At 36.1% G+C, this 27,470-nt stretch overlaps 1 protein-coding gene across 4 annotated transcripts in view; it reads right to left on the bottom strand.

Annotated features, from left to right (window-relative positions):
- MINDY4 (MINDY lysine 48 deubiquitinase 4) overlaps positions 1-27,470 on the bottom strand; it is an 84,913-nt gene that overhangs the window by 34,074 nt on the left and 23,369 nt on the right. For all 4 annotated transcript variants that reach the window (XR_014581014.1, XM_083827622.1, XM_083827621.1 and 1 more), the window contains exons 6-13: positions 22,381-22,439; positions 21,848-21,963; positions 20,606-20,722; positions 17,488-17,576; positions 12,603-12,704; positions 11,530-11,593; positions 10,064-10,129; positions 9,772-9,839 (exon numbers count right to left, since the gene is read on the bottom strand). Coding sequence is in view for 3 of the 4 variants with exons in the window: in XM_083827622.1 (XP_083683748.1) it covers positions 9,772-9,839; positions 10,064-10,129; positions 11,530-11,593; positions 12,603-12,704; positions 17,488-17,576; positions 20,606-20,722; positions 21,848-21,963; positions 22,381-22,439 (681 nt within the window). In the remaining variant the exon portion in view is untranslated. The remainder of the gene's footprint in view (positions 1-9,771; positions 9,840-10,063; positions 10,130-11,529; positions 11,594-12,602; positions 12,705-17,487; positions 17,577-20,605; positions 20,723-21,847; positions 21,964-22,380; positions 22,440-27,470) is intronic.

Here is a 27,470-nt window from a genome sequence, read left to right as displayed (position 1 = left end):
TTTCCCTCTTATATTGTAGAAAATATTCACGGCCTGTCTCATTTTTATTTATTTTTTTAGGCTAGAAAAGATAAACACTTTTTTTTTTTCTCCTTTTATAAGACAAATTTCTCATTACCCTGGTCTTCCCTTCACCAACACTTCTTCTGTCTTTAATGGGTAAGCCAATGGGTAACACAGTATTTCAATGAGGATATATCAGTGCCTTGCACTATTCTGTAATATTTCTTCACCTCCTCAAACTATTTACTGTAATACATCCTAAGAGCAGATCCAATGCTATTTTATATTGCTGGCTTAAAGACATTCTGTGCTCCACAACTTTTCTCAACTCTTTACCCTTCCATTTATAACTCATGGACCGTGACAGCACAGCAGTGAGTACTCTCTGTTTGCACAACCCTGTAGTTTCTGCAGTTAAAAAGAAAAAATCTTTTTTATTACCCTCAGCATGAAGCAGAGCCAACTCTTTCTGTACAACATGATTCCTTTTCTGTATTGACAGTGCCTTTCAATTTTGATTAATTAGTACATTTCATTAGCACACCACTCCCTTCTCAACATAACTGAAAGAAATATTAAGAAAGATTAATCTCAGACTGATCACCGATGAACTTTATCAGTAACCTCCTTGCTGATAACTCTTTTGAGCACCTTTCTTTATCACCCATACAATTTTTAAAAGATTTCTTATCTTCACATTAGTAAATTAATTCACACGTGGCATGATATCAAATGCAAAAACATCTTATTATCTCACCCCTAACTAATTTTATTCTGATGTTATTAGTTGTGGGTTTTTTTCCAGTTTAACTAACAATTCTCTGATTCTATAATTGCATGCTTACTGAAGTTCAGATAGAATTCATCTATTTCATTTCCCATTTTAAAAAAGCTGTTCTTTATCAAAGCAGAATATTAGTTCAGTCTTGTATAACCTATCTTCAGTAAAATCAGACTGCTTTCTCCACCATTTTCCATTTACCTCTGCAGTTAGTTACTCTCTTTTCAGAATTTTGCCTATAGCTTTTCAATGTGCTGAGTTAAAGACTAAGTTGCTTGGTTTGTTTTTCCGTCTTTCTTAAATGTAGGCATTGTTTATTACTACAGTTATATGGTGACCTCTACTGTGAAAAAAAGACATTAAGCATATTTGTCATTGTACCTGTTAAGTGTTAGTTTTGCCAGTATTTGGAGATGCATAATATTCACTTCCCCAGATTTACTGCACCAGAGATACAAGGTAACTGCATGTTTTAATGGGCCAAGCCATATACTCTGACAGAGCAAGTAAGCTTCCAGGATAAAGCCCATTCATGAAGTCTGACAAAGCAAGAGATAGCTCAGAAAATCTTGCATAAATTTAGAAGTAACACCTAGGCAAAAAGATATCTGGCATATTTTTCCATTGTGTGACCATCACTTTTTTAGCTTCTGTTCCACCTCCTACGTAATTAATACCATTTCTATGCATGGATTGCAATTAGTCATCCTGACCATTCCCTGTATCATTCTCCTTACTGAAATTTAAGACAGAATATCCATTTAGCTGTGGGGCATTCCTTATATTATTCCTAATATCAGCCACATTCACCCAAAACTAAAACATCACACTTTCCTGATATCTTGTTATTGATGTTATAAGGGAATTGCTTGTTAATTTCCTTGACAAGGTTTGAGTCTGATCGTGTCTGAATCACATTATTCACCAAAATTCAGACTAACTTTGCTAGAGCTATTTGTTGTTCACCACACTTTTTTTTCATTCATTTGAATTCTTTCTTTATTGCTCAGAAGATTCTCCAGAAAATGAGCTAACCTTTCTTCTTTTCAGGCATTCAGGCTCTATGATTTATCCTGATTTGTTCTAGATGGAACTAGATGTAACAGGGGGAACAATACTGATTTTCCCCCTGTTGCCATGTGAAACCTTTCCGTTGCATATGCATAGCAAACATCCTACCTCCCTGCACACTATCCAATTCTCAGTTCTATGGACCTATGCTGGTTACAGGCTTCCTGTATTTTATTAACAGGGAGACAAGGGTCACATGCTGCTCTATTATTTGTGTAAATCCTAGCTCTCTTCCCTTTTTCTCTCCTTTCTTTCTTTCTTTACTTCTTTCTTTCTTCCTTTCTTGCTTTCTTTTCTTTTTCTTTCTCTCTCTCTTTCTTTCTTTCTTTCTTTCTTTCTTTCTTTCTTTCTTTCTTTCTTTCTTTCTTTCTTTCTTTCTTCCCCAATATATCAATCTCTTACCTAGTGAGATGTCAAACAGAAAGAATGCAACAGCCCAGGACATCCTCTTTGTTTTCGTGATTCTTCCCCATTTGGCTGTGTTTGGTTTCATTTTTTTCTATTTCCTTATCACTGACTTTTGTTCTTTGTTCTTCAGTTCAGCAAGCTTCTTTACATCTAATGCAATTCTTCCTCTTCTTGCCTTTGTGGTCATGTTTCCCCTTGGGTCCCATTCTGTATCTAACAGGCTCTATAGCTTGCTTATCTCTAGATCTTATTGACAGATGCATATGTTTGTGTTGAGTCACACCCTATTCTCTTTTATCTTGTCTTCAAAATCCCATTCTACCATCATCTCTAGCTTTATTCTTTAGTCCATGGATCATCTCTTCCTCAGGTGTTGTAAGGTGACAGTTCAACAGCTCATACATCAATACATTCCACAGCTTATCCAAGTTTCAGAGAACACAAATCATAGCTTCAGATCTGTCTCTCATCCTCCTTCGAATGTTATTGAGGTTGTCTCTGTTACTACCCCTGACTTCTTGTCTTTCTTTGAAGGAGAAATATTAACTTCTTACAAGCAAACTCCCTTGTTTATTGCCTCTTAGCAGCTGAAGCTGTAATCTGTGCTTCATTAAGATTCCACTTAATAAAAACAATGCCTGTCCAGTGATCTCTCAGCTAGAAGGGCCTCTGTCCAGTTCATACAACAGAGCACCAAAGACATGAAAGATCTTGAGGACTGCATGCAACCTATCAAGCAGCAGGTACAGAAATTCACTTACCCAAACAAACAAGGACTTGATTCTTCCCTACCAAGGTCTGGATCCCACACAAACTCTCCTATTTATTGTCCTCTCACTGCTCTTGGTAAATCTAATCTTGTGCTTCCTCCATGTTGTAAAGTCACAAACGGGTCTTAGAGAGATCCGAGACTCCCAAATATGGATTAGTCTGTTAGGTCTAGTTGCTTGATTTTTTGCACTATAACATAATTAGCAGCTGTTTCCCCTTAAAAATAACTGCTTCCCTATCTTTTTCAAACACCAAAAGACTAAGTGGTAAAATACATGATGACATGTATTTATATTAGAGAGCTGTAAACACTGAGTGAAAACTGGTCACACGCGTAATTTCCCCTTGCTGATGGTCTTCCAGGCGTTCTCAAGTGGGGGGAAACTGATTATGAAAAGCCATTTTCCCAGAAAACTGGCTAATAAAAAAAAGGCATATTTTCATCAAGAACTGAGTATGCCTCATGTGACTGGATCTTTTATGTGAACTTGTAATTGCTTTTGCCATTGGACAAGCCACATGAACATTTCACAGAAAGCCTTTTTTTACCAGCCAAACAACATGAGGAGATTTTAAAATGAGAATAGGTGTACTTTAGGGGAACTTTAAATTAGCGAATGGCTCTGCAACAGGAAAAGGTGTCAGTTAAAGAAAATGGATTGAGGGTGGAGGACCCATTGTTCCACCCACGATTCATGCACCAACACAATACCACTTTCTTTTTAATGTCCTATGTGACTGAAAGAGGTTAAATGTAAAGTAACGTCAGAATCTGGGTTATTTCACAGTGAATGATATAACTGGGAAAGATACAGAAGAAAATGGCTTGATAAAGATTACTACAGTGATGCTTATCTGATGTTATACCTTTCTTGATAAAAAGCTATCTCACCAGGTAAAGACAGTCTTACTGCTGGGCCCCAGTCTTTCTCTCTGTTTGACAGAGGGCTTCCGATCTTTATTACAGCTCATAGGTATTGCTGTACTGTAAATAAATAGTGTAAATAGTGTAAATGTGTAACAGTACAGCTCACCGTGAAATGCTGTCCTACAAAGATAGGATGAGTGAAGACAGAATGGTTATATTGTACCAAAGCAGGAAGGTCCTTGGCACGTGTCTTGCAACCAAATAGTTCGAGAAGTAAAACCAAGTTGATGAATGGATATATGTGAGCACTGTACATGGCATAATAATGACAACAGTGCAAAATTCTTCCAAGATCCTCTGAGCACCTAAAAATCATATTCTCCAGATGAGCAATTTGTTCCTTTAGGAAGGTATACTGTATACTGGTTCTGCAAATGCTGAATCTAGATGCTCTGCATAGTCAGAGAGGGATTGTATGCACTGGTCCTTTAGCCTGTCTGATTAGGCTTTCCTTTCATGTGAAGTCTACACAAGTCAAAATTTCTCCCTCCTATAACATGTCTAGTGCGGCTTGGCTTCATTTATCATGGAAAGGATTTTTTTTTTTTTTTTGCAACGGAATACATCTACTGAACTGCCATCAACGTGATTTGTTGCATTTATTACAAGGAAGGGTTAGAAAGAAAGATTAAGTTCAGAAAAATGGTACCACAGGAATGAAGGCTAAATGCTCAAGAACACAGAATCTACCCTTAACTGTATGATTCCCCTTAGTAAAAATATCTGTTAGATGGTGGAAGATTTCAGAAGACTAGGTAAGATAACTAAATTACTAGTAACTAAAAACAGACTTAGTAGGTGTGATGAGGCCTCGATTGATAAGGAATCTAAACATCATCTCACTTAATAAAAAGGCATTAGCTTTTGGAAACCAAAAACAAACCAAACAAGCCAACCAAACAAAAACAAACAAAAAGCTCACAACACCAAAATCTGCTAAGATCACAAAGGGAAACAACACAAATCATTTTGAAATGGGTCTGTACAGTTTTATGGAAGAGAAATGGTGACAGCAGGATAGTTATTAGATTTGTGAGATCACATCAAAGAAAAATGTGTGGACTCATATTTTACTAAATTTATTAGTAAGTGGTGAGTCTTAATGAAGTGCAAAGCCTCCTCTTGACTTGTAAGATCATTCTCTTTTTTTTTTTTTTTTCCAGATGGTACCATTGTTTTCTTAACTCTCACAAAAACAAAAAAAGTGAAGAGAGAGCCAAATGACCAGTGCTGACTGCAGTATTACATTTGCAGTCTGCTACCAGTAAGTGATAAAGTATCTGTGCACCAGTCAACCAAAGAGACTGCAAACAGTGCTGATTTGATTGTACTGGCCAGCATATTTGTGAGTAAGGCAGTGAGTCTGTCTTTCAGATGAGGCTCTCTTTAGCGTCTGCAGGTAGCTTGCAAATGGCAATACACTGCTTTTCCACAAAGGAATTTGACCTAAGGCATTTTCTTAGCTCTAATAGGTTCTAGTAATGATGGTTTTATTCAATAAAGTTATTACACAGATTAAGAAAAATATAGCAATGAAAACTGTGTGTCTGGTTGGCAAGAGGCAGAAATTTAAAGGCTATTCGATGAATAGATCAAAGCCAGCTACATCCTAATATAGCAAGGGTTTTGCATGGATAAGCACAATAAGGTGTGAAAGTACAAAGTGCTAGATGTGATGAGATGGTCCACACGGGAGCTCGTAGCCTGCTTTTTAGCTTGGTAGCTTGGTCTCTCCAAGGTACTTGGAAAATATCTCGTGGCTGTTAACAACATGAAGGTTTTAGTATGTAGTTTGCACATTCAGGAAGATCAGTCCCCTGAGCAAGTGTAACACATCCACTATTTTTTAATTCTTCGTTGGTTGTAAAAAAAAAAAAAAAAAAAAAAAAAAAAGAGGTTACAATTGTTAGTGACTAGCATTCCTTCCTGTACCAGAAGCAACAACACGTTCTGAGCAACTTCCTCAGGAATTCTCACTCCTCTTTGGCCATTTGTTATCAGTTCTACCAGTGATGATCATTAGTGTATGAAGTATGATAAACTCATTAGCAAAACCTACAAAGCAGTGCGAAACTCTGCATTTCCTGGCTGTGTGGGCCCATTAAATAAAAATACTTAAGGTTTTGGTGATTTAGAGTAATAGACCTAGCTGCAATCTGGAATTTCTGTTTACAAGAAAAAATCGGTAACAACCTAAAAATCATGGAGCCAGACCAAAGTCAGCCTAAGCCAGCATCCAGTCAGCAGCAGCAGTAGCAAACGTCAAGGCAGAACAAAAATTTGGGCCACATGGAGGCTACATTCAGGCAGGTGGGTTTAAAGGAACTGAAGCATGCACCTTCCAGTAAATTTATGTGAATTTCTTGATACTTCTGGCCTCCTCATCTCCCAGTACCAAAAGTTACTTATGTTACAGATGAAAAAGTAGCATGGTTTTATTTATTTATTTTTTAATTTTTAAAGATTTTTAAATCTGAGGCTTGATAATTTCCCTGACAACCATGTTTTTAGACTCTGTGAAACAACATATAATCATTCCATATTAAACCTTGTCATGGGTTTCCACATATTTATCACATCCAAGTTGTCCCTCTCCAATGCTGAATAGGAAAGATTGAATCTGTTCTCACACAGAAGCTACTCCACACTAAAGGGAAACGTTCTAGTTTTTGTCTTCCAGTGTGTTTGGGTTCTATTGTGTTTTTACTGACCAGGGGAGACAAGACTACATGCAAGATACATATAGGAGAAGTTCATGTATTTATGCAAAGACATAAAGTCAAAATCTCTTTTCTTATAACCATAATGCTCAACACATTATTTCATTTTTGGCTATCATAGAAAATTGGACTGGTATATTCAGAGAACTACTAGTAATGGTGCCAGAATTTCTCTCCTTTTACATAATAACCTTTTAAAGCCCATCACTAGGTTAGAATAGTTGAGACTGTTTTTTCATCATGTATAATTTTTAGCAATATTAACACTGCATGTCACCTCCCATTTTATTGACCAGTCACTGTAAGACAGAATTATTTGACTACATGTTGTATACTGTGTAGAGCCTCTTCATGAGTAGTCATTTATATTTTCTTCATATACAGGGGAGATAACAGCATTTCAGAAGATGATTTATCTCATTCTAAGGTTGATATTTGATGTGTCAAATGAATCACGACCTTTTTCTCTTTCTTTTTAAGCATAAAGGGAGCCTAGATCAAAATATTTCCATAGAATGTAAATAAAGATAAGATACAATATTATCCTCAAAATAGCAAAAATCTAAGAAATAGGAGTCTAAACTGGTCATTCCCTCTCCAAACTCAATGGAAAAAGATAGGCACCACCTATCAGCAATTCTCCTCATGTTTCTTGACATCTTTGGATGGGATGACTCTCTTAGAGAATGTTCTCTCTTTTCACTGATTACAGAGGGAGCTGGGAGGATCGGGCATAATTTTAGAAGGCTAATCTTAAGATGACATTCTTCCATTGCTGGCAGTATTGAGACCCTTCTGAACAGCCAGAAGTTAGTCACAGAATAAAGAAGGTACAAACATGTTTGATCCTTGTGAACACCACCAACTACTGCAGCCATCATTCCCAATTATTTGGCAGGATCACAACAGCATGCGGTCTTCCATCTGTACAGGTGTGGAAAGCATCTGTCCGCAGATCTGATTGCTCTAAGGAAATCTGTATCCTTCATTTAATAAACCTCACCATTTAGTCTACATTCAGTGTTCTGTCTTTTAACCACTAATGAAAGCTTCCCCACCATACAAAATAATGTTATTATTTTATTCTAATTATGTCCTGAATTGAAAGCTTAAGTAAATATTCATGAAACAGAAAATATTCAGAAGAATATTTCTGACAGAGAGAAACATTTCATTACTTATTAATGAAAATGCCAATGTTATATTTGTTGAATCAAATGTAAATGCTTTGGTTTCTTTTAGTTGGACATACCTCAGTATCTTACACAATTGTGTTTTATGATAACCATGGTGCAAGACTATTCCATCCTTAGGCTACAACTATCTTACAAATAATATCAATTAATTATAAATGAGAGATTTACCTACTTTTACCTCCTGACAGTCAACATTGTCGTCACATACTAAAGCATTTTAACATGATTTGAGAAATTAAAATATGCCAATATCTTAACAAAAATTAAATAATTTATCTAGCTTTTTCAATAGAATATGCACACAAACCAGGACAATTGAAACTTGGCATTTTCAATTTTATGTAGAAACTGATTTTCTCTTAAAATACGGAGATGAAAAAAAGGCTTAGAAAGATCTACTGCTGGATGAAAATTCCATTACGTAAAAAACTTCTCATTTGTCTTCAAATATTCATCTAGAACTATGCCAGTTATGTAAATAATGACTTAAAATGCCTGTAACACCCACTAAATGGTACATATTTCTTGATGATATGAGCAGTGAGTTATTTGTCTTGATATTTGTAATATCCTAAGAGAAGTACTTTGACATAGCCATTCAAATCTATTACTCAAAATTACATAAGTGAAATTTAATTTGCACTTCTAAAACAAATCTTATGCAAAGTTTGCAAACACATTCCACTGTATCTAGCGACAGAGAAAAATTCCTGTTTCTTATAAACAAAAGATAGGTACCTATGCAATGTATTACACTGTACCAAGCTAGAAGAGTAATGGTACTTTAAGATGAAGTTCTGTGAAAAAGTCATGATTCTTGCTCAGAAAATAACTACATTTTCTAAACAATTCTGCCATTTTGAACTAGACCTGTAAAACTATTTAGATATCTAAAAATGCAAATAGATGCTGCGAGGAAATTTTATCTTCAGTTTAGACCTGAAGTGCAATCACAGATAATTGACTGGACTTGTCATAACATACCTGTTAAAAATCAAGAGGAAAAAATAAACTTTTTTCTTAAATTATTAAAGAATGTTTACCATTTTATAGCAAGTAAAGCAATGCAATCAATAGGAATTAGGAACACTGCTGCTTTTGATAATCCTAAAAAGTGACAAGTATATTACCACTTGCTCAAATACCTTTACTAATGTAGACCTTTCTGCTCTAACTAGCTCAGAAAAAAAATGAGAATGACATATGCTATAACATTATCATGTCATTCATGTCAGAGTGCAAAAGGGGAGATAAGCCAATGGTCTGTAGTGTTATTGTAAGCAAAACAAAGGAGGAAATGACAACAAAACCAAAAAATAATATATCTGTAAATGCTTTTAGGAAGTTCAGTGGGTGAGCAATTGAATGAACAAAATCATATCAAATCTGGACTAAGTCATTATTCGTTTTCAAGACAATTTAGAGATGCAAGAAATAAAAGCACCATTCAACTTACACAAATCAAACCCGTGCTGCTTTCAAGTGCAGCTGCTCTTTTCAAGTCAGTTGTTATTGTAAGTTGTCAAGGAACATTTCTTTTCCCTTGCAGATAATTCTAGGAGATTATTACAGAAGTAAAATTTGACAAAATGAAGAAAGCTGTCATATTCTGAGCCACACTTACCTTGTGTTTATATTCCTGTGTTCTTAACTCCATCCATACTGGTGACCCACAACTAAGTATCTATTTAAAGGGTGATCTCAAACTCACAACAATAACAATGAAAGCCAAGATTAAATGTGTAAATCTAAGTAGCAATATCCCTGTATTTAACAGAGTAAACATCAAGACAGATTAAAAAAGCCAGCGACTTAAGTACATCATGGCTTCTTTTTCGCTTTGCACAGCTTGGTTGATTTGCAGTTTATGAAAATGGATACAAAGACACTCACAGATTGATAGATCTTGATAAGATGACAGACACAGTCAGAAGAATGCATCCACAGGGGCCAATTTCAAACTGAAAAAGAAAAGAACTGTATTTAAATTGTTGTACATGTTTTTAAGCCCATTCCTAAAGAAATGCAAATCAAACTAAAAGCAGAAAGAACTGTTCTCATTTATGTTAAAACTGACTTTTTCACTCTATTTGTTAAAATGCAAAGCATGTTTTTGAAACTACATTCAGAAGATGTCATATCAGGCTGATAAATACGGAAAGACTGGCAGCTGAATACATAGTACCTGGTGAATATTCTGCTGAAGAAGTACAATCAGATCTTCATATCTTGTGGCACTATGCAGTATTAGCTGGGAAGAAATATAATAAAAAAATTAACCGAAACAATAGCAACTCATTTTTAAAACATGAAACTAAATGAACATAGGGAAAACTTTAAATTTGAGTGGTTGGATTTCAACTAACATAAAATGGTTTAAAGATCTAATGAAATCTATCTTACTACTGTAACTTGATAAAAAAATGTATCTCAGCAATTTATATTTTCTGAATTTATAGATGCTGCTTCTTACAGCTTGTAAGTTCATTGTGCAGCTAGCTTGCTTCACTTTGAAACATAGTTTATGCAATGCAAAACAACTCTTAGAACCTAAGAATAATGAAGCTTCAGAAGACACAAAAGCACCAAGTAGCTCAGGAGCTTGTACCCATATGGTGAGCTGTCTATAGCAGGCCTAATCAGAGCACTTCTTATCATACTTGGAGAATAGTCTCAAAAATATTCCTTTCTAGCATGAAGTTCAGAGGACTTCACAGGTCCAGCCCCTTACTTTCAAACTGTCTGGTTTTTTTTTTTTGTCTTTGTAACCTGACAGCAATTATGGTCTTGTGGATACAGTGATGGGAAAGATCAAGCACTCTTACTTAGATTCCTGGCTGTATCAGGAATTTCCTTTCCATCACATTTTCACTGTACCTATGTCCACATGATCTGTGATAAGCAGTACTTAGAGGTAGCACAGTAGTATTAGTTGCATTCTGAAAAGGCCAGCAGCTCAAAATTATTTTAACATATTAAATAATACATCTTTTCTCTTGGAAGAACATATGATAGCCAAGTTTTTATGTTGCATTCACTCTATACAGGTTTTCACTTCCAGTTGTTCCAAAAATGTCTAGTTCTGAAAAGTTGTTGACACGTTCATTCCTCCATTTGGGAGGCCAGTAATATTTCCTTAAACCACTAAAGTCTGGCTTATGCCATCAGTATTTGCAAAGCCATTTGAGGGCTTCGGATGGAAATGAAGGCACAACTGGAAAGTATTTTGCCATTTGGAAATAACTGGGGGGAGGGGGAGAGAGGCAAAGAATTCTGCATAAAACACAATAAAATACTGCCGTTTGCTGCTCATGGTTGTGCTAGTTGACTTGAAAGGATCCACTTTCATTTTTTTACTGCTAACCAACAAAAGCAGGCACAGTTTATAAGCCTGAAAGGTAGATGGAACAAAAACAATTTCAGAAAGTCCAATTGCCCACAGGCAGTGGGAAACTTCGGAGCCAGAAAGACTATCAGATTTTGTTATTTCCTATTGGTTTTTGGATGCCAACTAAATAACATGACATTAAAGGTTTTAAAACACTTAAGAGAAACATGGGATATATGGAAATCAATTTCATTGTACTAAAATAAGAAAAACTACAAAAAGGATATACGGAAAATGTTACTGCAAGTTACACAGAGCCTTACAGTTTCTAAGATTCCATCTGCCTTGTATTTTCCTATGGGAGTGAACTGCTGTCTTCCTGATGGCCTAAATAGGATATTCAAACAAAACCAAAACTCTTGTTAAAAGGACCAAAATCACATTAAAGAGATATCAACATCTTACATGAACTGAATGATGAACCAAAGATTTTGTATTATTATTATTTAAATTACTTAAAGCAAGCAAACAAGCAAGCAAATAAACAGAAAATCTTTTGCATAATAGGTTCATGTTAGGTATTCAACAAATTTATCAATGAAACATTTACTTTAGCTGTGTTCTCTCAGTCTATCTAATATGAATTACAAGTTTCTCTATAGAGAAGGAGGATAAATGTAGGTTTAAGATGTTAATGACAGTTTTTATTGCAGAAGAATATGAGAGAAATGACATTAAAACAGAAGCAACAGAACAGATGTACAATATCATCACAGAGGAAATATTTTATAAACGGAAAACATTCAAAATATCATTGGAAATGTATTTGAATTTGCTGCTTCTATTTTAGGTTTGAAGAAGAACTTCTGGGTCCAGAAGGTTGTAAGTTATTTTTCAGCTATCTTAGTTATCTAATAAAAGAAATAACTTCTTCTCACAAACCTGGCTCAGTTAAAAATATAGTGTAGGATTCAGTACAGTCAAAGCTAGCTAGCAAAAAGCTAGATGTACTGTCTACAAACAGCCTAACTGCTTATCATAAACTAAGAAACTTAGGCAGCTGCAGGAAAAGGAAATAAATTCCAGCCATAATAGAATATCCTGCAGTATAAACCTGCAGGAGTAAAATTTTGCTTCTGGATCAATAACTATTGGTAGAGATTTTGCAGGATTTGTAGCCTCAATGAAATCCACAGGACATTTTGCAGCAGTTTCAGAGAGTTTGATGGTGTCCCAGTTACTGGGACAGCAGAAATGGCATCTTGCTTTTCTCCCTAAGTCATTTTAGACTGCATAAATGCATCTTAAGGAAGTTCCATTTGTGAACTATGTATATGTACAACAGACACAATTATAGCAGTATTGTACAATAACTAAAACTGTTTCTCCTACTTACAGTGCCACAACTGCTTTTTCATTGCCTCCCGCACGCCACAGTATGTCTGCAAGAGCTATGGTGAGGCATTTGGTCCTGTGCACTTCTGAAGGCTGAAGACAACTGTGGTCCAGGAAATGCAAGAAAGAGACAAGTATCGCAGTGTGCACTGAGAAGTTTACTCATTAGACAGCAAAATGCCCCAATTACAGTATGCACAGATTCACAGAAGTTTTTAACAATTGATATATAAGAACAAAACCACTTTTTTTTATTGTTATTATTTTTAAGAGATTATTTAGGTGTTGTAAGGCTCCAGCAAGTAGCCCCAGAAAATTATCATTTATGTATCTCATTTGCTTCTATAGTCAAGAAGGAGAGTTAGACAACTCTGAAGGCCAGTTCAAAAAATCCTTTCAGTTGAACAGCACTATGGCTACTGGAAAGACACACCAGGTATAATGGTACAGTTGAATCCAACCTTTCTTTGAGGTTTATATCTCTGAATGAGACACAACGAGAGCACTCACTGTGCACACAGAATGAAGACCTCTCAATACTGGCCTGAACAGGTGATAGGAGGGCTTGGTGCTGCTGTTCTGTATCTAAAGAGCTCTAAGCAGGGAGTTAGAACTGAAGTGGCCACTGGAATGTGGGCTTTCTGGAACCATTCCTTGGAGTGAAGCACCTTAGATCTCATTTTAGTCATCTAAGCAGGTACCTTGGATCTCATTGAAGATAATTACATCCAGTAAATAGAGCTGTATCTAGAATTTCCTGCTTACATTTCCAGTAAAACAAACTCTGGGCACAGTGGGTAGGTCTCTTCTGCAGCCAGAGACAAAATGAGAATTTGCGGGAAATGTAATTCAGCTAGGCCAAGAGTTAAAGCAATGTGTTGCATTTGGGGGATCTGGATGAGCTTATGTGGCTCATAGTGATCGTTAGACTGCTGCTACAGGTATTTAAGCCAAGCAAATGAAAGCTTGCTAGTCTACGTCTATATGTTCTACGACAATACTCCCATAATACAGGTGAATATTAAATGTGACACACACACAATCTAAACTTCTAGAAGACTAATAATAAAAATGGTATCTGATTTACAAGTAATGAATAAAAAAAAAAATCCATTTTTATAATTAAGCACAATGGACTGAAGTCAACAGAGAACTAAATGAGGGATGAACAACAACTGGCACTGTTCATACACAGATCTATAATCATATACCGAAAACTAATCTACTAAAAGAAATAGTAACTGCTCTTTCAGAATACATATTTATAGCTGTTTAGACAAAAATACATGTACTTTAGGGAACAATACTGGACATGCAAAAAATGGACAAGGTAAGTCAGTGCATCATTAAATCCATTATAAAAATGTTTTAATATTCTGTATTAGGATTGTTTTATACATTTATACATAATTTCTAATTTAAAAGGGTCTTCATAATTAATTTATTTTTTAAGCTTTGATTTCTTAACTGTTATCTTCAAATTTACACCATAATGTTCCTACCTAATAGTAAACTTTAACTAAAATACCATTTGCAGTAAATATTGTTCTTTGCATTTTTTAAATAAGGTAAGTAAAGTTCCAAAGTGGTGACCTAAAACATTATCATAACTGACCCCGTATTGGTCTGTGGAGCCCCACTGATTCTGATTCATTTACATGCTTGGCTTGGAACATAAACAATGATGTGAAAAACTACTGAAGGTTTAGTCGTCTGTTGATCCCAGACATGTAAGCAATGATGCCAACACCGCATTTCCTACAAATTGCATTTTGTGAAGTCTTCTAGTACCTCCTGTTATTCTAACTTCCAAGATGTGAATTGAGAAATAAACAACTTTGAAACTAAAACTCAGAAAACTAGCAGAGAAGTAGCACATTGGAGAATAAAACCCAGCGTATATGAGCCTTTATATATTGCATGAAGAAGTAGACAACAGTTTCATCTCGCTGTAAAATGCAGATTTGGATTTTTCTCTACTGGTTTCAAGAATGGCAGTCTTTGAAATTCAGATATTATCAGTCATGGGAGATGATGTCAAAACCTGTTCCCAGCATTTGAGTAAAAGATCTAATAACTAAAAGACCAAACAAGAAACACCAAACATCAAAAAAATTAAACCCCCTTTCAAGTTCAATGTCTGCCTTGAATATAATATTCATTTAGAAAATGTTTCCTTTCTGAAGGATGTGAGATATGAGAAATAATAGGTAACAGTTTTCAAGTTAAAAAAAATTAAAAAAATAAAAAATCACAGCTTTTACTTATCTCTGCCTGTGTTCTAACACAGACACTGAAACTTATGGGATGCATAGCAATTAATTTATTTGTCTGAAGAGGTAGCAGAATAAGAAGGATACATGATAATTATTTCTTGAACTGTGAAGAAGTCTGAAGTCAAACACTTATTGTGACGTGGCTAATACTTTGAAAATTTAGGTTAGAATTAGATAGGAATATTAATCCTCTAATTACAAGCTCTGGGACTCCCCTTTCCTTCTGCCTGACTAAGAGTTTCTGCCCATAGCAAACACATCATAAGAAAAATATGCTTATCTTGTGAATAAAACAGTCCATCTTTGCTATTCATTTTTAGGAGCCTGAAGCCTTTTAGCATTTCTGTGCATAAAGACAAAGAGCTCAGCTGCTCACCTGAAATTCCTTGGAGACTTTTGGCATACTTCAGCAGCATTTTTTATATACAAAATATGTAAAAACAAAATACTTTAAAACCATGTGCATAATTGGAGGAGAGAAAAAGGAGAGGCAAATACTGCCAAGTACACAGGATAGGCTGTAGCTGGCCTGAGCTGGGACACTTACACGTTAAGCAATCTAGCCTCAACCCACTTATTTGGGTGCTACATGTTTCCGTGACATTTACCATTACTTCATCATGATGAAAGAGTAAAAAGTTAACAGCTTTAAGGGTGTTACTAAAGAGTGACCTGAGACTCAAGGGGCCCAAAGAGCAGATGATCAAAGGCTGTCTACTTCTGTGGAGATTCTTGGTCATAAAATCTAAATGTGTATTGATTTTCTGCCTTGAAAAATCTATTGTCATTATAATCTGAATTAGAATAATAATTGTTGTTCTGCTAGATAATTTTTGCACCAACCAGCAGGTGCTTTCTGAGTTACTATATTACCAGTTGGAATATATTTGCAAAGTTTGAATAGTTTCTCCCTGCACTGTTAGTAACTTTATTCCTCCATATCTCACATGAATGATCTCTGTATTCCCTGAAAAAATAAAAAAATGTGCAGAGACTCATTGACTAAATTCTTGAGAAAATTCTCAAACTATTGGCATGACTTTTTAAGACATTTTGTAAGCATTGTTATTTAATTTAAAAAGTCTGCTCTGAACTGTAGGCTATGTAGATGAATTACAGACAGATGTGATGTTCTGAAAGTACTGAATAGAAGAAGGAAGAACTAAACTACATAATATTATAGAATTAACATGTTATTACACTCTGCATATGTATTATTCCACTGAACCCATCTCTTTACCAGTCTATTCTAGTTATCTTTAAGTGACTTTAAAGAACAACTAATTTTCAAGTGATGAATTCATAGCATCTCATTCACTTGGACCCTTGTCTCGAGGTGCACAAGTAATCAGTGTTGCTAATACCTATCAAAAACAATAGTAGCAGTCATTGTAAAATTTTCAATGTTTTATTTAGATTGTGAGCCTGATTTTCAGTGTTTCTAATGCCTTACATTGAGGCATCTCATTTCAGGACTGCTTACCAACTACTACTTCTGGACTTGTGCACCTGTGCAGGCCTCTTAGGCCCTGGTAATCTTTTGATTAATTGTCACCTCCCATCCTTAGTGCTAAAACAGATAATGATTCAGATAGTGATTTACATTTTTGATAAAAACAGCCCAAGCAATTAATTTACATCAAGTGTCAGCCACCTAAAAGTAAAGAAAAGTCAACAGAGACCCTATCACTTTCCAAAATAGTTCCAAGCAGAAAAAGTGGACATTTAAGGCCAAAATTTTACATATGAAGATCATTTTACATTCCAAGGTTGCTTTATGAAGTCCAAGTGAAGTCTCATCACAAAAGCTTTTCTTCTGACTAAATCAGGGTCACTGTGTCACCCACACAGAACAGGAGCCAGTGGCAGTGTAAACTAGTAAAATACTGTTATTCATAAGGCACAAACAGGAAAAGTTTGTGATTTTTTTTTTCTGTTTCTTAATGGACTTAATTTCTTACTGGGAAAACACACACACACACACAAAAAAAAAGGCAAACACAGCAGGTCTGTTCATAAAGTAATTTTTTACTCTTCTCCAACTTTCCATTGAATAAGTTCTGTTTCTGTAGCAAAGTGACAAATGTAGGAATATTGTCAGAATAGCAGTACAAGCAATTTTCCTTGATGCTAACATTACTTAAAATTATTTCTACAGAGTAAATAGAAAACTCATACAGAATTTAAATTCTGTTAAGTGTTTTACTGTGAAAGATGAAACACAGCAGTAAGGAACAACAACAACAGAAAAATCTAACTTTTAAATTTCAACCTCATTGAGATTCTCAGTGTCAGAAATTACATGAATTTCACGGTCTTTCAAACCTTGATTACATTTTCATCGAAATCACATCTCTATGGAATCTCAAAGTTAAATAATTTTAATTGTCCACAATTCAAGCTGTTGGTAATTTCAAAAATAAAACACAAACCTTTAAATTTCTACAGTTAAAAGAGAAGTAAATGCAAAATTCACATGCTACTTTCATTCTCTCTCAGAGACAAAGAGAATCTCAATAAGTTCAAATTAAAAAAAGGTTCCTGGGTGGTTGCATCACAGAAAAACCTATTCTGAACAAAAAATCATTCTGTTGTCAATTGCTGACTTACCGAGCATCTTTATTCCTGTTACTGTCTCCAAAGATAAGCTGCTGTAGGACACACGCTTGAACTGCTGCCAGTACTCCACATGGGCCACCCTGAGGGGAACAGTAGGACACTTCATGAACAAAACACTTTGCACTGTTTGATGCTAGAGAAAACTATTTTGCAAGCCATGTGTTTCCATTCAGGCTTAATCCATCCTTTCATCCCTCTTCCTATCCATGACTTTCCAATGCTCTCTGTTGCTCTGTTTTTTTGCAAGCCACTGAAAATCAGTATTAGTAACTGGTATTATGTTTCTCATCTAGCTTTCCTAACTAGAACATGCCACACTGAAATCTATAATATCAAAGGAAAGTGTTGTGTTTTTAAGTCTGTTCTGTGATCATGCAAGCAGACAAAAGATCTCCTGATTCCTATGGAGCCAAAAAACTACCTTCACTTTTGGATTAAAAAAACAAAAACAACAACAACAACAAAAAAAACAATCTGACTGTTTTCCAAAGGGTGAAATTAAACCTTGTCCTTTAAACTCAATTCCCACTTCCATCACTAAACAAAGATTTCAGTTTTATGTATAGTCCTTTGCACTGGGGAGCTGTGTCACTGCGGAAGAGGAAGAAAATGAAAGAATTTGTACCTTCAAATAATTAATGTTGGAAAAACCACAATACCAAGACATACCATTTTAACATGAAACGTTATGGAAAATAGATTAATGGCCATTGTGACAGACTGTGGAATGGTGTAGCAACATATTTCCTTCTCCTTTTTTATTCCCTGCCACCCAGCCCATCTTACTCCATTGAATGAGTGAGACCTGTTCCTATGTGTTATATGGCAAGGGCAGCGGCACAAGTTGACCTGAGAAGGAAATGGTATGTCCTCTTCTTGTCTAGAGTACATCATCCAACACAACTCTCCTTCCCTTGTCACTCAGTTGTCTCCCAGCCACCCTGTATTCTATTATTTGTCCCAGTAGTTTGTCGAGGAGACACAGAAAAGCCATGATTTGTCTGGAACACCTATGTGCAGATGGAGCAGGCTCTGCAGGTCATAAGACTAACATCATGGACACCACAACACCACATTTACCACATTGGTAGTGCTGTCAGTCACTGCAACTTAACAGAGGAGTCAGCATGTTAAATCCTACAGAAGCTCTCCCATGTGTCTGTCAGCACATGCCACCATTCTCACTAATGGGCTCTTTCTTGACATTAAAGCCTGTTACTTTAAAGCCTGAGTTAAAACTCAGGGCCACCCTAAAATGACATCACATAGAAGCTGACATACTAAAGCTAGCTTTTTCTTCCAAGGTGAAGTAAAATAAACAATGAGGATAAGAAAGCACAGAACACCCAGCAGGTTCTCTGGAAAGTGTGTGCTCTGATTTTAACCTGTGTCAAATCTATGCTGCTGTTACTGTCCATAACACGATCTAGGATCACACTGGAGTCATATGCAACAGTTGTACCCATGATGTCCTGTGTAGACCACAGAATCACACGCTGGTTGAGCTTGGAAGGGACCTTGAGAAGTCAGACGGTTCAAGTCCCCCACTCAATAAGGGCTACCTAGAGCAGATTGCTATGACACAATCACAACCAGGCTGTGAAGTTTAGCATCCTTCAAACTCCTCTCAAAACACTGGAGAACGAAAAGCTCAGCCAGAATTCATATCTTCATCAAGTGAACAGTTTAATTCTCAGGTACAGCTGAGTACAGCTTTTAACCCTACAGGTGCAGTAAGCACATCACACAACCCAGAAAATAAAGGTCCTATAATCCAAAAATAGCTTAGATATTGATACCTTCTATTTTCTCATTTATATTATACACATACTATTTCTCAATAGTTATCTACATATCTAACGAGTGAATTTTTTGAAATATATTAAGGAAAAAGCAAGGTTTACTTCAGCCCACCAAAAAGCCTCCCAGTCAAAAAAAAAAAAAAAGTTACAGGAAGCATTCTATGTATGTTCTTACAGAACCACAAAAACTTAACGCTTAACGTAAGGATAGAATAAAAAAATCTTTCAGCTGATATGAATTTTGGAAGTGAGAAGAAATATATTCATTATCTGAAATAAAAACATTTATGCAGAACACTCTTTTTTTACCATTTACTGTTTACCATAGCAGTATTACTGTTATGGTTCCTTTTGGAGTTTAAATTAACATTTAATATCTTTTTTTTTTCCCTCTAGGTTTTATTTAACCATAAACAGCTATCTTCCAAGATCATCAGCCTAATGAAATGCTTAACTAGACAAGGTAAGTTCATTAAACATCTAAATTATGTTTATTAGCTCTTGTCCTTGCCCTAAATCCTCTCTTCCTCTCAATTCTGTATAGGAGTAGTACATCATGGTATGTTCCTCTCAGGCCATATAAAGATTTTCTGCATCAGAAGCCTGATGAATGTTTTGTAGTGTGGAGACTACTCCTTCCAATTTCTCCTCTTTACTGAAGGTCTCAGATCCTTGCTCTTAAGAGAACCTGTGCATGGGTATCACAGGAGCACGTGAATAGTCACGGGGCAGGGAGAGGCATAACCATTAAGCTGTAACTCAGGAGGATGCATTTTTCTATGGGACCTGAACGTGAAGGCAGCTACGCATCACATTCCCTGCTTGATGGCTCTGGTCAGACACTATGCATCAGTCAGATGAGAAACGAGGCTGATCAGCTGCCTCCACAGGGTAAAATCCCTCTTAAAACGTGTTAAACTTTCTCCCCACAATTACTTTTTCCCTTAAACTCCACCCTTTTTTTATCTTGATTTATTCCCTTTTATTCTTGTACCTTCACTAGCTTTCAGTTGAAGTGGCTTGTCTTCCTCTGTACAAATAAACCCCTCACACACTCACACAAAGTGGAGCCCCTTAGCTCCACTTTCAGTAGCTACTTTACATTTCCCTCAGAAATATTCCGTCCTTCTCAAGTCTCCTAACACGACCTGACAAGGTGACATCATCCTGTGGTAAGCAGCAATAGTAAAGAAAGAGAAGACTCCAAAAGACTTATTTTTTCACTGCTGAAACACACAGCCTCTGTAAACTTGGTGTAAAAAGCAAATATAACTTTTTTTTTTTTTTAAGGAAGCCATTTACATTACCTTTTTTTGCACAATGCCATACTTTAACTGAGGTATGTTGTTAAATGTAAAACTCTGTATTTTCCATTCTTCACTGAAGCAACAAAGACTGGAGCCAAACAAAAGATTTTTTAATTCCTATTAAAAAAAGAAAAGAAAGAAAAAGTTTCATTTTAAAAATAAATCTGAAACACACTTATGCTTTCCTTCAGTAATTTGTAGAAAAGAAAGGAGGAGTGTGGCAGGGTAATGACTAACTCACTATAGCCACCCTTTTCTGTTTTATACTTAACTGTAAATAGCAACACTCATATGAAACAGAGTAATTTTTTCCTTTTCCTGCAATATTACTTCAACTCATAATGCTATGTGTTGCTCAGCATTAGGAAACTGTTTATGCAGATTGTCTGGGCAGCTTCCCATGAAAGCATTACAGAATAATGTCTTAAAGTAAATAGCTGGAAAAGCAAGGGTTACTAACGGTTTATATTAGGGAGAAAAGGACCCTGCTGGGCACTGTATGGAGGAGAGGCGGACTATCTGGCTTGTCAAAGTTGTTGGTATGAAACAAATGTTATTCAAAGGTTTGATTGCTCTATGTCTGTTAGCTTATCAGCCTATGCCAAATTCAGATCTTGGCCTTGAACAGCTTCAGACCACTGCTATTCAGGAACAGCTAAACTGAAGAAATTGTATTCGTTCTAAAGTAAGTCTGAGTAAATAAGAACTCGCTGCTTGGTGTTTGCATAGTTACTCATGTCTTTGATATAGAAATGGAGTTGGAAGAAATCCTCATTATCTTTTTTTTTTTTTTTTTGTCTGAAAAGGGAAAGAAAAAATTAAAAGTACTTAATGGTTCCATCTCTGCTCAAAACAAGGAAGATAAGCTAGATAAGCTGGGGAGAAACAGTGATGAAGTACTGTCAATATAAAAGGCAGGTAAACAAGCACATGTAAAATTGACTAGGTGACTAGCAGTGTTAATACAATAATACACACTTCTGTAATGAAAGCTGTTATCCACGGTTCAAGTGGCTGATACATTCTCACATGCTCTTCTAGTATTTTTCTGAATTTTGGTCAGGCATCCCTACATTACTTTTTTATCTGAATACCACATAGGGGCTATACTCGGGAATGAATATAGCACATATTAAATCACACACAAGCACATAACACAGATTAATCCATTGCAGCTTTCACTAACTTAGCAGAACTAATGTTTTCACACATCTATTTGTATATACCATCAGTTAGTCTTACTTTTGCAAGAGAGATATCAATTGGCTTTGATACTGATACTTCTTGAAGCATATGCAGTGTTGAAAGATTCAGGTTCTTACTGACTTCTCCAGTTGTTGCTTCATCCTCAACATCAACTGAAAGTAAAAAACAAACAAACAAACAAGCAAACAAATAATAATAATAAAAAAAAACATGTAATATGTTGGATGTTGGATGAAAAATTTCATGTCTGTTTCCCCAAGCAGGCTCTGTGTCAGGGGGTTATCAAAATGACAATTAAAATTTCCTGACATCCATTTTTAGAAAAGAGAAAGTATAGATTTAGACAGAAAAGACACATAAAAATACATAAGCCACATTTTGTTTGACCAATTCTTAATGACTTCTTTAGACAATCTTAAGAAGAAGTTAATTAATCCAATAAGTTAATAGCAAACGCAATTACTCTGAATCAACTAAGAGTTACAAAAGAAGCAATTCATATATATTTGGTTACAGCTGCTCTAAAGAATATGAGGGTGAAAGTCAAACTGAAGCTTGATGTACCTTACCTAATTCTAGGACATCTTTCATCTGGTCTTCTTTATTCCAAGTAGGTGTTGGAGACTTCCTACATTAAAATTAACAAAATATAAATAAGCAAATGTTTCCTTTAGTAAGAAAAGTTGTTTTTTTTTTTTTTTGGATAAATAAGAAGAACATTTGTGTATAAATAAATGGTGTTAGAGCAAAGACATTTTCAATGGAAGAAAGCTGAAGAAATTCAGGAGTTCATATAGAAAGGCAGCCAGCACAGCACAACACAATGCAATTGATTAAGGACTTCAGTCCTATTTCAACAGTGATTTAATTTCATTTGTGTGATTTCGGTATTGGTCAGGTCCTGCCAGCTCATAAATGGGCAGATTGTATAATGCCCTGAATTCCATGAGGATATTCACGTACGTGAGACTGCCTCTGAGTTCAAAAGGTCTGGGCATAAATAAAATTTGCATCTTTGATGAGAACCAGAATGAGGTTCAAGCTAGTTATTAAACTACTTTAAATATCCAAATAATGTAAGTGGGAATCAGTGTTAGATCATCTTCCTTTACCAGGGTAATTTTTGATCCACTGATAGGCAACAGTTGTTCAACTGCCCTTGTGGTTTGTCTGTTACATAAATGACAAATTAAAAAATCATATAAACAACTACTAAAAGAACTAAGCACTTAAACTTGGCTGTGAAGCCAGAACTTAAATAGAAAGTTAGATTTTCAGAGGTAGGATGAATTTCCTCTTCCTGTGGAATTCAAACCAAAATGAATTCAGAACTGAGAAAGAGTTTCAAATGGCTGTAAAAAAATGGTCATTTTTTTCAAAAGAGCAATACTGTATCATTGGTCTTTGCTTTGGAAAAAGAGGTATTGCAATGACAGTCCTTTCAAAAATAGTATGGAATAATTTCCTCAGCTACATTCTTTGTATGCATGATATTATTATAGCAACAACTGCTGTCATATCACATACTTTCCATTAATTAATTTCCTTTTTCAGTGTGTGAAAGATGAATGAAAACAGAACATACACATATCACAGTCATGACTTTTCTAGTTTAAAACCACTTTGGTGCCATTCTCACAGTCTTTGATGCTATATTAAAAAAAAATAAAAATCTTTTTCTCTATAAACAAGTTAAAGGATTTATACAATGAAATTTGCATGGACATGATTAACAAAAGTGAATAGAAATGAATCACCAGATTACTGGGGATTCAAGGTAATAAGAAATCAGATGCCCAAAAGGTTAGCATAAATATGAGCATTGAGAGAAAATTTGTACAGTGCTATAAGTAATACTGAAATCCTACTGAACAAAACAGCACTTTTGTTATGTTATAGAGTTTAATATAGTTGTCTCTGATATATCTTAAAATACAAACAGAACTTCCCTTGTGGTTTTTTTTTTTTTTTTGTGCCCTTTTTTTTTTTTTTTCCTAATGCTGGATTTCTGCTCAGATTTCTTTCTGCTAGTTACTCACTATTATTTTCATCTCTCCTGGTCAGGAGAGGGGTCTCAATGGCACTGAATTTGCAAATAAAATGCTTTCAGCCAAGTACCAATGTCACTGAACTGCACTTAGACACAAGCAGAATTTAAATTTTTGTTTTGTCTGAGATTGCAAACTATTATCTCATGCTTCCCAGAGAATAACGTGTTTCCTCTTAGGTCAACTCATTTGGGTCTAGTTTTGCAAAAACAGATCTCTTAGCACTCAAGAATGCAGCACTACTATTTACAACACTACTATTTACAGTATTACTATTTACTATTTACCTGCCTAACCAGGTCCAGAGGGCACAGGATTTAGCACTGACCTGTACTAATCCATACTGTTTTTAATTACCACGTTTCCTAACACAGGTCTGACCCACACCAATCAGTATTCTTCCAAGCAATGCCTAAACATAGCCCACAGAAGAGCATGCTACCATTTTCAAGAGGCAGTACACAGCAGGTCTGGCTCCCTCTTTGGTCCACCAAAACCATCCCAGGTGGCTCTGTGTTCTCAAACATACCACCATGCTACCAGGTCACGCACCAATACAGGAAGCATGCCCCTTATTTTCATTCCAAAGGATGCATCCTTTTACAGAGGAGGCATCAAATAGTTGACATTATTACAGATCTTGAATAACCCCTCTTCAACAACAATAAAACCAACAACAAACCACAAAGAGGAAAAAAAAATTCTATTTTACAGTAACAACAGGAGACCTAGAAGGGATCTAAAGCTAAATGCTGCATAATATGAACACAACCAGGATACAATGAGAAGATTCAAGAAAACTGTTCCTAGATCTGTTTCATTTAGCAGTGCAGTTGTATCTATAGAGTTTCAATATAAAAGGAGGGAAAGCAAGGTGTAGTTAATTATCTTTTTATATTAGGAACAGCATTTCTACTGTAACTCCATTATCGTCAAGGAAGTCCATGACTTATTAGAGAAGTTGCTCATACTTTATTTATTTTTTACTGCTTTTTGCTATGTAGAAAGGCCAGGATTTATATGTGAATTTAGCCAACATGGACAGGTGTATTGCAAAGAAGTGCAAAAGTTGCTCTGGCAATCACAAATGCAAAGACAGGATCTAACTTTTACTGTTGTTGCTTCTCCTGTGCATCTTTACATTCACTTGCCCCTCACCTCTCTTTCATTTTTATGGCCTCCATTAGTATACTGAGCTCCTCACCAACAATGAACTAAGCCACACAGTGAGACATAAAGCATAGATTTCTCACTTTATACATGGAAAAACTTAGGTTGATTAATTTGAAAGGATGATTTCCAAATCACCTGCCTAGGTGTTGCTATAATTATTCTGCCACAGTTCAAAGGAGCCAAAAGCAACTCATATATCTTTCTCCAGAATTAAACTCTGTCACATTAAGTAGTTAATAAGGAGACATCATGTCTTACCTGTTAGGAACTTAAATCAGACAGTTGGTGTTTAGCTCTGAGTGACTTTCACAGCATTATAAGGGGTATGGGATTCAATTTGCGGATTAAGAACCCTAAATTTAGTTGCCTACACACTCGGGTGCCAAAGCTCCCATGGTAATTGATGGAGACCTAGTCAGTAGTCAGGGGGCTCAGGTCAAGAGCTTAGAAAGCCTTGTAGGCAACTAAATGTTGGTGCCTACATCTGGGAACTTAAGACACTTGGACTTTCACACAGATACCTACATGTGGCTATGTACATTCGAGTGTCACAATCTGAGCTAAAATCAACCCAACTGGTCTCAGACAAAAACAATCAGGAAATGGTGATTTCTGAGTCTCAGTTACCACTTTTTCCACAAGACCTTCCTTTTGTCTTGAGCAAGAGAGAGGAACTTGGAATGCATTTAGGTCATGCATTACATCTGGATCATATTTGTTTGGGTATAGTCGGTGCCCATGGGATGTCTATTGTCTGCTCCTATCCAACAACCTTGTCTCCAATTTCTGCTTTCAATACTCCTCCTTGTTCCACCACTCTTTGCTGATTCTTCTTGTCCCACGCCATCTTGCCTCCTCTCACTGAAATAGAGGTGTGGGAGGAGTAGGAGGAAAGAGGTTTGGCAGAAGGGATTCAGACTGACTTACAAATACCAGGTGTGAGGAGGGTATCACATCAAGTAGCTACTTGGCATGGATATGGGAAGGCGAGCTGTGGGAAGGAGAGCTGTGGGAAGCACAGACGTTGAGCATGAGGAGTTGACTGAGGTGACAGAAACGTGAAATGCTGCCTGGGGTTATGGTTGGAAGCCCTCAGGTTGGTACATGTATCTAATGAATGGTAAAAGGGTGACCAGGAACACTGCTCATGAATTTACAAATCCTATTTAGCTGCCAGTAACAAAAGGCCTCATTGTCCTCACCTGGTACCCTATGGCCTTGATATCCGAGTTCTTTCTGAAACAAAACAGGAAGAGACACCTGTAGTCCTTAAATCTAGGTACACCATCCCATCTGGCCTCAACTGATGCTTTAGAAGGAGTTGGGCCTCCTCTAAGTACTGTATCACATCTGCTAGCATCATTAGATGTCTTGGATACTTTAGAGTTTCAAATGGCCCTATGTGCCTATGTTTATGCATATATATATCATTCCCTACATTAAATTAGCATTCTTGATTCATTGTGGTCCCAACCACTTCTGAGTAGTCTTTCATCTGAAAAGATGTATAAATGAAAATACAGTTGACTATGGCAAAATTCATATATAGCTCACCTGGCACCACTTTTTGTAACATTATTGATTTCTGGAAAGTCTAAAAGATTTTGGTTCTACACCCGTTCCTGGAAGAACCATGCCCTGGATGCAAAGTGCTTTGATTTCTCAAGGCACAAGGAAATTCCTGTGTTGACATGGAAAGCGCTGACATCAAAGATTGATGTAGGGTGTTTTCTGGTTAAGTGGGGTATTTTTGCAGGTGGAGGTTATTCACAAGTTCCCTCCTTAAGGTTTCTCAAAACACTGTCAGGACATTTATTGCAATTTCCATTTCAGCAGATGGTTACTGTTCCAGGAAAATTTATTGTACAAGTAAAGCCATACAGTTAGAATACTTAGGAAGGGGGAAGTCATCTGTCATGACAGAAAAATAGGACAGGAAGAAAATATGTTTCATTATAAACATACTATACAGTACTTTCTCTAAATATTTGTACATTCTTATCTGATCTTCATATATTGCAGAAAACAGAATTTACACAGAATGGCTGAACATGCAGAGAAAGCAGCTCTTTTCACAATAATGCATGTGCATTCCACTATTTCCTATTTATACTACCCTACAGAGAGGTCAAATAAACAAAGGGGCTTAAAATATAAACATTGGTCGTCAGTAGCTTTAAGGTTACTACGCTGGGAAACCTTATGTTCACTGCCTGATTAAAACAGCTTTTCTTCTGGACATATATGTTTTCTGCACAGTAATTTACAGTGTCAGGAGGATGCCTAGAAGTCGCAATGCAATCCTGTGGTCTTGCGATGTTAGGGCATACACAGACATACAAGACATTCTTGGTATAGTGAGTAAGGTCTGGAGAATAAATAAGAGAAAAATCAGACTGTGTTACTATTTGCAAAAAGGTAAAAAAGGCCATTATAGG

Source organism: Anser anser (genome assembly GCF_964211835.1).
Source record: "Anser anser genome assembly, chromosome: 2".
In the NCBI taxonomy this organism is placed as follows: Eukaryota; Metazoa; Chordata; class Aves; order Anseriformes; family Anatidae; genus Anser; species Anser anser.
This window is presented reverse-complemented; position numbering and strand designations above follow the sequence as displayed.